General features: G+C 37.0%; 1 protein-coding gene across 1 annotated transcript in view; it reads right to left on the bottom strand.

Moving 5' to 3' along the window:
* SLC49A4 (solute carrier family 49 member 4) overlaps window positions 1-13,630 on the bottom strand; it is an 89,440-nt gene that overhangs the window by 13,075 nt on the left and 62,735 nt on the right. The window contains exons 6-7 of the mRNA XM_011722091.3: window positions 10,028-10,095; window positions 6,191-6,318 (exon numbers count right to left, since the gene is read on the bottom strand). Coding sequence (XP_011720393.2) covers window positions 6,191-6,318; window positions 10,028-10,095 — 196 coding nt within the window. The remainder of the gene's footprint in view (window positions 1-6,190; window positions 6,319-10,027; window positions 10,096-13,630) is intronic.

The raw sequence follows: 13,630 nt of genomic DNA on the forward strand, positions 1-13,630 counted from the left end.
ATTAAAAACAAAAATCTTGCCAGGCATGGGGCTCACATCTGTAATCCCACCATTTTGGGAGGCCAAGGTGGGCAAATCGCTTAAGCTCAGGAGTTTGAGACCAGCCTGGACAATGTGGCGAAACCCCATCTCTACCAAAAAAAAAAAAAAAAAAAAAAGAAAGTTAGCTGGGCGTGGTGGCACACGTTGTAGTCACTAACTTGGGAGGCTGAGGTGGGAGGACAGCTTCAGCCTGGTAGGTCAAGGGTGCTGTGAGCCAAGGTCGCACCAGTGCACTCCAGCTTGGACAACAGAGTGAGACTGTTTCAGAAGAAAAACAAAAAAACAAAAAACCTGTAGGTGCTTCTTGGTGGAAAAGAATAATAGAAGATTTGCTTAGAGTTTTATGAAGAAATAAGTAGCATTATAAAATAACACAACAGATTTTTATTATAAATTATCTTAAGGAGTAGAATCAAGAAATTTCTCTGAAGGGTAGGCTTATAACATTAATATACTTTACTGGAAAAACTTTTATTATTGTGCATACTGACTGAACTTTTATTTCACGATGAACTTAGGAAAGTTAACTGGGAATTATTAGATTAGACCTTTATTACAACTATTTCACAATCCAATTAAACTTGAATAAGTGAAAATACACCTTTTGCAAATGAAAGTACATATAAAGAGAAACAATAAGCAGCCAGAAGAAACATTCACAGTGTTTGCTAACTACATAGCTTTTTCATAGGTTTTGAGCGTGCTGAATACATAGAATATACATGTATGTGTGTATACACACACAGATATACTTTTCTATATCACTGAGCTGTACCTCTTCTCTCAGCATCACATTTCTTCCTAAAAAAAGTGACTGCTATGGCCTTCATAATCTACCGCTGATTAAAATACGCAGTATATGCAACTGCGGTTCCAAAAGAGGATGAGGCATATTTTGCTGCAATGTACTATTAAATCATGGAACACTCACTGATGCCTAGTCAAGTCCTCCAACTCTAAGAAACACAGAATCTGCTGGAAGACTTATTTCTCTTCTTGAAAATCTCCGTGGATAAACATTATATGATCTTCCTCCGCATTTAATGATTCTTACATTAAGATTTTTCACAAATCCATTCTCTTAATCCATATTCTACTTTTTCTTTCTTGAGCAGTCTTTCATAAGCACAAGACTTTGTCACTTTTAGTCCATAAAATTGAAGAGTAGTTAAGAACAGAGGCAAAATACATGAAAACATAGCAAGAGGATTACTCTCTAGCCTATACATGTTGCATGCCTTTTTTTTTTTTTTTTTTTTTTTTTTAAGAGACAGGATCTCACTCTGTTGGAATGGTCATGGTTCACTATAGCCTCGAACTCCCAGGCTCCAGTGATCCTCCCACCTCAGCCCCCTGAATAGCTAGGATTATAGGCACATGCCATGCCATCTGGTAATTTTTTTATTTTTTGTAGGGACATGGCCTCACTATGTTGCTCAGGCTGATCTCAAACTCCTAGCCTCAAGTGATCCTACTGCCTTGGCCTCCCAAAGTGCTGGGATTATAGGCATAAGCCACTGACCCAGCTGTTGCATGCCTTTCAATACAACTGGGTATGTTTCCTTTCTTTAAAATAACACCTGAAGTCACCTTGTGGTCAGCTGTCACTCCCTGGGGGCTTCTGTCTAGCAAGTTGTCCTTCCTTACTTCCCCACCCAGCGTGTTTCTGATATCACTGTCATAGCATTCTAGTAACTTTAGATGAAACTAGATAAATAATCTCTCCCAAGGCAATTTCTGTCAAACAGTCAAATTATACTGTTTCAGTAAACTCAGCGAAGTGCTAACATTTTTCAAAATGCCATTTTCAAAGCATTCATCTGTTCAGTACAAAATGACTTGGTGAGTTGTGGCTAACAGGGCTGCTAGATCTCTAGTTCTCAGATAAGATGAATAATGTGTTTTCACAATTTTGTTTATTGCATAAACTTCAAGATTTTGAAACTCATGTTATCTAGTCATGAGGTTATTTATTCGCCCTATTCTACGTACTTCAATTAATAAAGACATAATGCAATTTTAAATATTCTGAGTTTCCATAAGGAAAAGACTCCAAGAGGATGTATGTAAGCAAATAAATGTATCAAAACAATATGCTCTGGGATAGACTGGAATGACCAAGATTTTTTTCTGTAGAGATGGTAACAATAATATCACAACCGGTGAACTACAGAAAGATTGTAATAGAAAGTTTTAATGAGGTTGGGTGTGGTGACTCACTCCTGTAATCCCAGCTACTTGGGAGGCTGAGGCATGAGAACCACTTGAACCTGGGAGATGGAAGTTGCAGGGAGCTGAAATTGTGCCACTGCACTCCAGTCTGGGTGACAGAGTGAGACTGTCTAAAAAAAAAAAGTTTTAATGAGACAGCAGTAGCACTTATAACACATGGGTTGAACAAAATTAACTAGCTTTCCATTTATTAAACAGTTTAAATTAATGCATATATTTACAAATACATTTCATGTAGAGTCTTCTGATATATAAAAAGCCATAATAGAAATTCTAAGTTTGCTAGGAAAGAGGAAAAAGACTAGATATTTTCCTGATTAAAATACTAGTAAAAAAGAAACATGAATTTGCCATTATGGACTTTAAACACAAGCCTAAAGGTATAGATTTGTCTATAATTAGATTTTGTAGTAAGTTTCCTTTCATGAAATCTCTTTTACTTAAAAGGAATTAGGTCAGATTTTTACAAGGCTTCTAAGAGTGTCTGTGACAGATTTATTTAAATTCTCGTGTTCCATTTAAAACATGCCCTTCTACCTTCCTACAGCAAGTGCTGAATAAGAGTGACCACAATTGCTGACTACCATTGGCAACAAGTAATGTTTACTGCGGCTCACATGGAGATAACATATACTTCATTCATTCATTCATTCATTCACTCCTTCTTCAGGGCCCGTGCTAGGTTCCACAGTGGGAGTTGGCAAAAAACCATGCTCCAGATTTTCAGACTGGCAGGGAAGATAAGACATATATACCCAGGTAAGTATTAAGTAGTATTAGGGGAGAGAGACAAAAACCTGCTATAATTCAAAGAAGGAATGTGGACAAATCTAGTCCTTAACTCAGTGTGTTTGTAAGGTAAAAATGTATCTTTCAGGAGTATCTAAGTGACATTCAAAAACTTACTTACAATTGAAAAAGACAGTAGAACTTATAAATTCTGTGGTTGTTAGGTTGGCCACATCAACTCTATCTTTCAATTCTGGCCTTAAGTTAATTTAGAATTCTGCTTTCCTTTCTGTCCAATATAATTGTTTTCAATACCAGACTGGTAAAATGTGGTCTTGACTAGTGTCAATCACATCAATTTTAAGATTTAAAAGATGTATAATTTTCAAATACATTTTTCCCTGATTATAAAATTAAAACATACTCATACAAATCCAGGCCAAAAAAAGAGATTAAAAAATTAAATTCACTCTTAATTCTCCACCCAGAGATAAAGCTGTTAATTTTATCATATTAAATTGAAAAGACATAAAATTTAATGGAATGTACTATCTTATAATACAAATTCTATACTTAATTCAAGGGAAAGAAATCTGTTCTTGATGTACTCATGACTATGTTCTTGTAAAATCTCACAGATGCTAACTTGACATACAGTATCACACACACACAAAAAAACTGAATGTAATGCCATGAATAAGAAGAGTTGTAAACTAAGACTGTTCTACTAGAATGTTGTACAACTGCTAAATTATGAAGTTATACCAGAATAAAATTTTTAACAAAATTCTGGCTCTGGCTCAGAATACTTGCCAAAATTGTTCAGAACCCCAATGTAGGATGCCAGTGTGTACAACAGTGCACAGTATTTTACTCTGTATCTAATTATTACTTTGGACAACTGGGTTTTCCAGGCTAAGCATGTGTACAGAGAAGAGGGACTGTTGGCAGGATGGTGTAGAGCAGGGATTTCCAAGCCTTCTTTGTTCTTAGCACTCCTAGTGTCTCAATAATTTTTTTCACAGTGTTCCAAGGCCAAAAGAAATAGCCAACAATCCCATTAATCACATCATTTGGTTCAAACTATTTAATAACATGTATTATATGTCCTAACAATTTAGTAGCCATTAAAAAAATAATACCCATAAGCTAACGGAAATATATTTTTATTTCAGTCTTAAAGAACCACAATTACCTATTGATGAGACGTGTGCACCGATGCGCACTGCAAGACTTTTAAAAGTTTTGGAATCAGACTGGACACCCTCCACCCTCATTTTGTGTTCCACACTAATTTTTGCTTGGCACTTGTGTGTACTTCCTTTTTATCACAGCAACTGCCAAAAAAACTACTTTGCAAAGATATGATGTCATCAAACAGAATGCAGTAGAATCTAATGCTGAAATTGGGAACTTCTCTGAACTAGAGGTTCAACCAGTATCTGACAGATGTTGCAGATCCCTGTGCTGCCCTTGTGAGTTTACTGAGGCACTCCAGGGTGGCTGGCTTGGTGCAGAGGTTGCTAATTTTTAGTATAGGGTAACCTTATCCCCTCACCCTATTATCACTGCAAACGTGGTAGGAAATCCCAAATAAATGGCTGTCCTTGAAAGATTTGATGCCTCTGATGTGTAAACTGGTGGTTCTTTTATTACAGAGTATAGGGGTTCAAATTAGGATATGCAATATTCCTTACATATAATGTGGACCAAAAACACCTGCCTTCTCAAAGATTCCCATGGAACATACATGCCACTGGGAAACAGGTCCCTATGGAGTCACTTTCAGACTTTTATTTACTTCTACTCATACAAATGCTTGTTATAAATGACTGTTACAATCTTACGATCTACCTTTATAACAAATAATCCTATAATTAAACATATAATGCAAAAGGTGGCTGAATATTACTTGCAAATAATACAAAATATGCATCTTAATATTTTGCTGGAAGAAAGGAAGACGCACTAACAGTCTCTGGTTTATAAGCCAATAATAATCCATAATAAAGCCACAGTAATTTTAAAAACATCCCATGGTAGGCAGAGTAATGCCCTCCCTCCCCTAAAGATATTCATGACAAAATCTGGAATTTGTGAATATGTTACTTTACAAGACAAAGGGGATTAAGGTTGAAATGGGACTAAAGTTGCTAACCAGCTGATCTTAAAATTGAGAGACTATTCCAGATTATCTCGGTGGGCCCAGTGTAATCATAAGCATCCTTAAAAGTGGAAGTGGAAGAGGAGGAAGAAAGAGGAAGGCAGAAGGGTTCAGAAGCAGATGGAATGATGGAAGAAAGGCACAGATAATGTGACGTGAAAAGAACTTGACCCAAGGTTGCTGGCTCTGAAGGCGGAGGACAGAGCCATAAACAAGGAATGGGGGTGACCTCTACAAGTTGGAAAAGGCAAGAAAAAAGATTCTTCCCTAGAGTCTGTTCACATTTTGATTTTAGCCCAGTGAGACCTGTGTTAAACTTCTACCCTACAGAAATGTAAGGTAATAAATTTCTGTTGTTTTAAGTTGCTAAATTTGCATAACTTTTACAGCAGCGATAGAAAACTAATAGACTCTGAATTGATTATATTAATAATGACAACAAAAACAACAGCAACTAAAAATGTTTCAGGTCTATTAGATAAGCTAAGTAAGCTGGCTGTAATATACTTTCAACAGGTATTTCCAGTAATATGAAGTTTTACTTCATATTAATGATGTAATAAAACTAAATGTAAAATAAACCTATAGAGGCTGGTTCAAACAATTTTACTGAAGTATACCATAGTTTTTTTGCCTTTGTTAATTTTTATTATTGTTTAACAGTGATATTCATAATGACTATAACCAGGATAAAAATCTTTGCATTATGCTCCGATAGGAATTTTTAAAAAAATAAGCATTTCCATGCTCTACATTTTAAGGCTAAAGATAAGCATTTCCATGCTCTACATTTTAAGGCTAAAGATTATACTTCTTTTCCATATGAAAAATACCAATTAAAATATTTTTAGTTATTTCTTGGACTCTTTAGATAAGATGATAGTTTGATGACTGGACAAGAGAAACTTTTTTGTATATTTAACACTTACTTATAGAAAGCAAGAAGAAGTCCTACTGTCAGAGTTACGTACATTTCTATGAATGAAAATATTTATTAAAAGTTCTAAAATAGCCTATGTTCACCTGTGGTTAAAGGTAGGTGTGTGATGCTGTTCAAACAGGTCAGGGTGAACCACGTGGATGACAGCGTAGCTCCGGAAAACAGGAGGAGAAGAATTAGTTTCAGCATACCCCTGATAAAATCTGCAAACCTGAAAACAAAAATGTTCTATTAATTCTAGTGGGATTTAAAAATACTATTTAAACAAATGACACACTTCCATTAACAACTACTTGAGGAATTTTCCATGTATTCTTTTAAAAGACAGTTTTGTGTGTTTTTTAAACAAATTTTCTTACATGATGTTACTTTGTGATAATTTTTCCTCTCTTATAAAACACAAAAAAATGGCATCTTTGTTCAGGATCTATAATTTATAGGATATATTTTGAGTGTTTACTTTTTTTTTTTTTTTTTTTAGAGACAGGATCTCACCATTGCCCAGGCTGGAGTGTAGTGATGTGATCAAGGCTCGCTGCAGCGTCAGCCTCCCAGGCTCAAGCAATCCTTCCACTTCAACCTGCTGAGTAGCTGGGCTAATTAATTTTTTTTTTTTTTTTTGTACTGACAGGGTTTCCCTATGTTGCCCAGACTGGTCCTGAACTCCTGGGCTCAAGGATTCTCCCACCTCAGCCTCTCCAAATGCCAGTATTACAGGCATGAGCCACCACGCACGGCTGATTCTGAGTTTTTAAGTGCCACTGTCATTTTCTTTATATTTTTCTATACTTTCCAAACATTCTATAATGAAGGTGTATTATCCCAGTTTTGAAGATCAGGCTAATTTGTTGATATGAACTTGCAAAGATCTCTCTCAAAATTCAAACTCACTCCGAGAACAAATACAGATGCCTTCACCAGAGCCTCTGAGGTCCTATGTGACCTGCTGCCTGCCACTGCTCTCTCTTTTCCATTCTCCAGTTGGATGGCCATGTTTCTCTTTCTCGTACATGCCATGGTTGCTTACCACAACAATATGTAGCTTCTGTACTCGTTCTGTCTGCCTGGAATGCTGGTACCACCCGGATCGTCACATGTCTTACTCCTGCTTACCCCTCAGGTCATTCAGGTCTCAGCTCAAAAGGCCCTCTGGGCTCAGTGAAGAAATCTTTCCCCATCCCATCTCCACTTTCTATTTTATTTCTTCATAGCACTTTCTCTATTGGAAATTGTCCTGTTTTTGCATTTATTTTTTGTCTTCCCTACCAGACTGTAAACTTCCTGAAAAGAAAACATATACAGCATCTGGAATAGGAATATTATTCTTCTAAACTTGGGACTTTTATAGTATTTTAAGTTTTCATGTTTGAGTTTTCATGAAACTAAAGGGCATCTGGTAGAGATGCTTATCATTTAGCTATGCCAAAAAAATTTTCCACTTGCCAGCTGCTTTTCCTCACCTGCAGATTAACTGTTGATTATATAGGCACAATCCTCTGGCTGCACAATTTATTTTGTTCTTCAGAATTGTTCCTGTTATGGAATAGCTGATCCCATCTCAAATACGACATTTACTATATTCGCTCCACTTTGAATTTTCTGAAGTTAATTTTAATTTCTATTGTAATGATGTGACTGTCTTTCTTAAAACTTTGAATACTGTCTTCTGTTTTGTACTTATTTGACATGATATGGTTAATCATGTTTGTGTTTTCTAGAATAAAATGACTTCCTATGAGAGCTGATGCCATCTTTTGGTGGGAAAAATGAATTAACTTTTGCCCAGTGACTTAAATTTGTCCTCAGGCAGAAAATTCTTACATATGCTGAAAAAGTTTCCACAACTTTACAAAATGTTCCTCAAGAAAATCCAAAAGACTGTTTTAATCCCACGCTTACCTAACAGTTTTCAGATTTACATTTTGGTATCCTGCAGAAACTTATTTGTCAGATACAGAGGTGACAAGGTATAAGAGAATCAAACAGGTTTTTGGTACAAATCAGACCTGAATTGCAAGAAAGTTTCACAGAAACGGATCATACAAGAATAAACCGACAGCTGTAGTCTGCTATTTTTGGAGACCCAGTCCTTTTGAATAGGCTGATACCATTGAAGTATATTATTAGGACCAAGAAGTCTCTTTAATAGTGGTCTTTAACAACATAATTACAAAAATATCACCCAAAGCACTCATGTCTACAAGGCAGCTCTGTTCTAGGGAATCCCTAAAAATGGTGTTAGGAAAGTAATTTTAAAGTTGATTTTAGGGCTAGGAAATAACTGAAATTGATTTCAGATCCCAGAGTAAGGGTAGTATTTTTTAGAACTTCCATTTCAACAAACAAAAAGCAGAAAAGTCCTCTTTCTAACTTTTCCCTCTAGTTATATTGATATCTAGTTAAAATTAAGGGGTATAGAAGGAAAATAATGAGAAATAAACATTTGAGACATCATTTTTTGATACATAATTGTTCCCTCTTTGACCAATTTGGTGATCAATGATGACTCACTATAATTGGCTTGGAGATTTAACTAGAAAAATGAGGTATAATTCTTGTCAAAATAAGACAGGTCGATGTATTTTTAATATCAGTGATTTCCTACAAATACTATTTTCCCCTTCTGCTTCTTTAGCTTTTAGTTTTCTTATATTTTCCTAACTTAAAACTTCAAATAAAATGATTTAGAAATTACAGTGTCAATTTATTCTTTTAATATCCCTGAAACACTATATGAACCATAAAGTCTAGGTATAACATTATCCCATATCAATTAGATTCAAGTATTTAGATATTGAGGTGATATATGGCTCTTATTTGATCTTCCCAAATACGTAATTAGATTCTCCTCTTTATGGTAAAGTTGATTGCCTAATTTTGTTTTTGCGCATAGTAAAATGATTTGGGAAGTGAATGAATATTGTCTCTTTGGAAAATACCAAGAGTAGTTTTATAGGCATTTGCCTAAAAGAGTGACATTTTCATTCTTTTCCTTTTTTTTTTTTTTTTTTTTTTTAAACAAATGGGACCTTTTTCCTCCTTCTGACTAATTCTAACAATGTGTTGTTGTAATAGGTTGTGATCAAAGAGAGTATGATGAAACTGAAAGTCTTCACAGACATTGTGCATCAAAAAGGGATAACCATAGGAAAATACCTGCCAAAAAAGACCATAAATATATAATATCTCCTAATCAGGACACTGCCTGTTCATGGAAAGTTCTAATGACACTTCTACAAATGATTTCTTCTCAACCCTTTTAGTCTCCACGACTATTAATTTGTCTTTACTATTACATTACCTTTTTTGGACTCCATTTGTAGATGTTGTTCTCCAATAACACGGAAAGAGGCAGTTTAATTACACTGGAAATACATTTCCAGTCTCCAAAAAAACACCCAAGGAAGGGACTACTCCAGAGAAACTTTCTTATAGCAGCAAATTCTTTTTTTTTTTTTTTGAGATGGAGTCTCACTCTGTTGCCCAGGTTGGAGTGCAGTGGCGCAATCACTGCTCACTGCAACCTCTGCCTCCTGGGGTTCAAGCAATTCTCCTGCCTCAGCCTTGCCGGTAGCTGGGACTACAGGTGCTCATCACCACTCCCAGCTAATTCTGCGTTTTTAGTAGAGACAGGGTTTTGCTGTGTTGGCCAGGCTGGTCTTGAACTCCTGACCTCAGGTCCACCCACCTCGACCTCCCAAAGCACTAGGAGTATAGGTGTGAGACACCATACCCATCCTGTTAGCAGTAATTCTATATAACGCATGTGAATTTTCTTGTAGTCTGAACAAGTACCCCTTTCTGACCTTTGCTTGTTTTACTTTTCCCTGAATTGCAATGTTTATTTAGGGGAGCCTATTTATCTTTAGGCTTTTTTCCCCTTCCTCTGTCCATGCACAAGTTTAACAAAATATTCTCACCTTGCCATAGCTATTCCAACAACACAGCCTCCAACTATGGACCAAAATCCAATCCAGCCAGCATCTACCTGTTAAGAAAGAAGCAGACACATTGAATATAAGACGATCATATTGCAATATAAAAGGAATGAAAAAAAGTCCTCTATAATCAATATGTTAATAGCTAAATGGATGAAATAAAAGAATTCACGTGTAACTAATGTATACAAGCATCTAAGAAAATATGTCCTTGATTAACTTTTTATTGGAATATTGAAGTCAACAAAATAATCAATGTCATCAAACAAATATTTTTCAAGTATGTACTACATGCCTGATGTTGGACTAGGAACTCTTAAAATTAAGAAAAGGATGGAAGATAGTCATAGCCCGAAAAAGTTTAAATATAACCAATATAGGAAACTGCTAGGTAATAATTAGATGCTAAAACATGGGGCAACAACTAAAAATATATCAGAAGGTGGAAGTCAGGGGGAAATGTGGGGCTGAGCAAGAGAGTAGACAGAGAAAAAGAAGTTGAGCTGGGTTTCAAACGTATAGCTTGTTCCCCTCTTGAGAAAACATTTCCAGCCCTGCCATTTACTAACTGTGTGACTCCGGGCAAATTATGTCTTTTTACCTATAAAATGGATTAAATGACATAATTTGTATACAGTACCCAGATCAGTGGCCAGGACATAGGAAGTGCTCAGTAAACATAAGCTGTTATTATTATTACTCACTGATGAGTCTTCTCCATCTATCTAGTCTCTTTCCTGCCTGTGCGGCCACACTTTTTCACAGCAATCTATGAATGCTGCCTACGTTTCCTCATCACTCCTGTATCTTTAACTCTTATTATGACTTGGTTTCTGTCCCAACTGATACTCTAGGTCTCAGTTCCTGCATTAATGGAATGGGGATAATAAAGTTTTTTGAGGGTTAAATAAGTTAATAAATGTAAAGTGCTCAATACATGTTAGTTGTTATGAAATAAATTTCATGTCTCTAATAATACTGGTACATCTTGTCTCCTCTTTCTCCTTCCTACAACCATCATGCTTGCTTTTATTACCTTCTTACTTCTTGAACCCTGTAAGAGCTTCTTAAATGGTTTTCACAATCTATTTTGCTCACTGTTGCCAGAATAATTATCCTAAGCATTCTGCGTCCCTGCTCGGAAATAGTTACTGGCTTTCCTTGTGGTTACAGGACAAAGTTCAAACCTGACCTGGCACTTAAGCATTGTCCAAACTAGCTTCTACCTTTTATTGTTTTTCGAGTCATATTTTTCATTACACTTGTGACAGGGATTGCCAGCTGTCCAGCAAACGATTTCTTCTTCTACTTGGGTACTTAGCTAGATGACCTGTCCCAGTTCCTAGCTGGAACAGGTGACCATGTGTCAGCTCTCATTAATGGAAGTGAGCATAAGTGAAGTGTGCCACCTCCAGGTTAGAACTTGAAAGAAGGTGTAAGCCTCCTCCATGCTTTCTCTCCCTTCCTGCCAGCTGCAATCTGGATGTGGCTGCCCAGCTGCGCCCATGCATATAATGACAAGGTCCTAGGGGACAGAAGAGATACAAGTGGAAGCAGCTTCCGTCTCTTAAATCAGTGTGAGGAAAAGAGCTGTTCAAACTGTGGACAACTATCCTAGATTACAAACACTGTCCCAGATTGCAATGTGAATGACAAATAAATTTTTCTTAAGTCTCAGAATTTTGGAGTTCTACTTCTCCCAGGAGGATAGCCTACTCTAAGCGATACAGTAACTTTATATGAGTCTTTTGCTCTATTGGTGTTTGCTGCCGGAAGCAAACACGAAGGCTCTCAGGAGAAAGATAACATCCTGAAGCTTAAATTATCTCTGTATAGTTTTTCATACTATTGGCATTTGAGGCAAGATAATTCTCTGTTCTGTAGGACCACTCCTTTCACTGCAGCGCATTTGGTATCTATAATCCAAGGCCCACTAGGCTCCCACAAACAATTCCTTCTATCCTCTAGGTGAGTGGGGTCATGCTCTAGGTTAAGGACCACTGCACATTGGGCTGTACTGATGCTGGTACTTTCAGAACATTTTGTACTTTTCTACTTGCTTTGTTCATGACATTTGTCTTAGTCAATAAAATTCTACTCAATACTTAATTTAAAAATTAAAAAAAATTGCTTTCATTTAATTTTAAATTCTACTTTACTTAATAACTGATATGATTCAGGGTCTCTATATCTCTCAGAGTTTGTACCAAGAAAGATACTTGGAAGGGCTTTTTAGGGTTTAAAACATGAAGCACAGATCTGCCAAATCAGTATCATTTTTTGTGTGCATGACATGGGGCCTTACTCTGTCACCCAGGCCAGAGTGCAGTGGTGCGATCTGGGCTCACTGCAGCCTCTGCCTCCAGGGCTCAAGTGATCCTCTCACCTCAGACTCCCAAGTAGCTGGGATTACAGGCATGTGCTACCACGCCCAGCTAATCTTTTGTATTTTTGGTGGAGACAGGATTTCGCCATGTTGCCCAGGCTGGTCTCGAATTCCTGAGCTCAAGTGATCCACCTGCCTCACCCTCCCAAAGTGCTGGGATAACAGGTGTGAGCCACCATGCCCAGTCAAAATCAGTATCATTTAAATGGGTGCTACACTTTTCCTTAACAGAACTGAGCATACTTGGAACACCTGCCATCCAGAAAAACAGGTGAGAAAAGTAAAGGAAGGCTTTCTTCTTACAGTAAAGGTGCTGCTATGGTCTGAATGTTGGTGTCCCTCCCAGATTCTTATGTTGGAACTTAATCCCTAATGTGATCATATTAAGAGGTAGGGGCCTTTAGGAGGTAATGAAGGGATGAGTGCCCTTATAAAAGAGGTTGAAGGGAGCTGCCTTGCCCCTTTGCCACATGAGAATGCAGCAAGAAGGTGCCATCTTGGAAGCAGAGAGTGAGCCCTCCCCAGATATAAATTAGTTGGCACCTTGACCTGGGACTTTCTAGTCTCCAGAACTGTGAGAAATAAATTTCTATGATTTATAAATTACCCAGTCTAAAGTATTTTGTTGTGGAAGTCTGAAGAGACTAAAACATGTACACTAGGTAATTTAGATTAGTATTCTGGTTGAGAACTAGAAAACCTGGGGAAAATTTTATCTGAAGGCATCAGAGAGATAAGAAAATAATCCAGAATTCTGAAACCATGATCTAGGATGGGAAGATAATCTGAAGAGATAAGCATGGTATTTGGAGACAATTTTCCTTTAGGGTTGTCTGCTAATTTCAGAGAAGGTGGCTAAGGGACTGAGAAGTTATTGACAGCCTCACTGACCTAGAAGAAAAAATACCAGTTTAGGGCCTGCTGTGGGGTGGCCTTGTAAAAATCCCGCATTTTAACTGGGCACTCTGAAGGGCTACACCTAAGAGTAGGAGGAACTAGAAATGGAACAGCCTCCTGAAGGACTAAAGCCCAGCTTTAAGTGATCTCAAGCTCTGAAACTAGATTAAGGTGAATACCAGACTCCCGCCAGAAAAAATATAAATTCTCTCTGAAAGAAAACAACATCATCTTGATACTTAAATTATCTCCACAGCGTTTCATGTACTATGTCTAGCACTCAATCAAAAATAACTGAATGC

This window comes from Macaca nemestrina, chromosome 2, assembly GCF_043159975.1.
Source record: "Macaca nemestrina isolate mMacNem1 chromosome 2, mMacNem.hap1, whole genome shotgun sequence".
Classification (NCBI taxonomy): domain Eukaryota; kingdom Metazoa; phylum Chordata; class Mammalia; order Primates; family Cercopithecidae; genus Macaca; species Macaca nemestrina.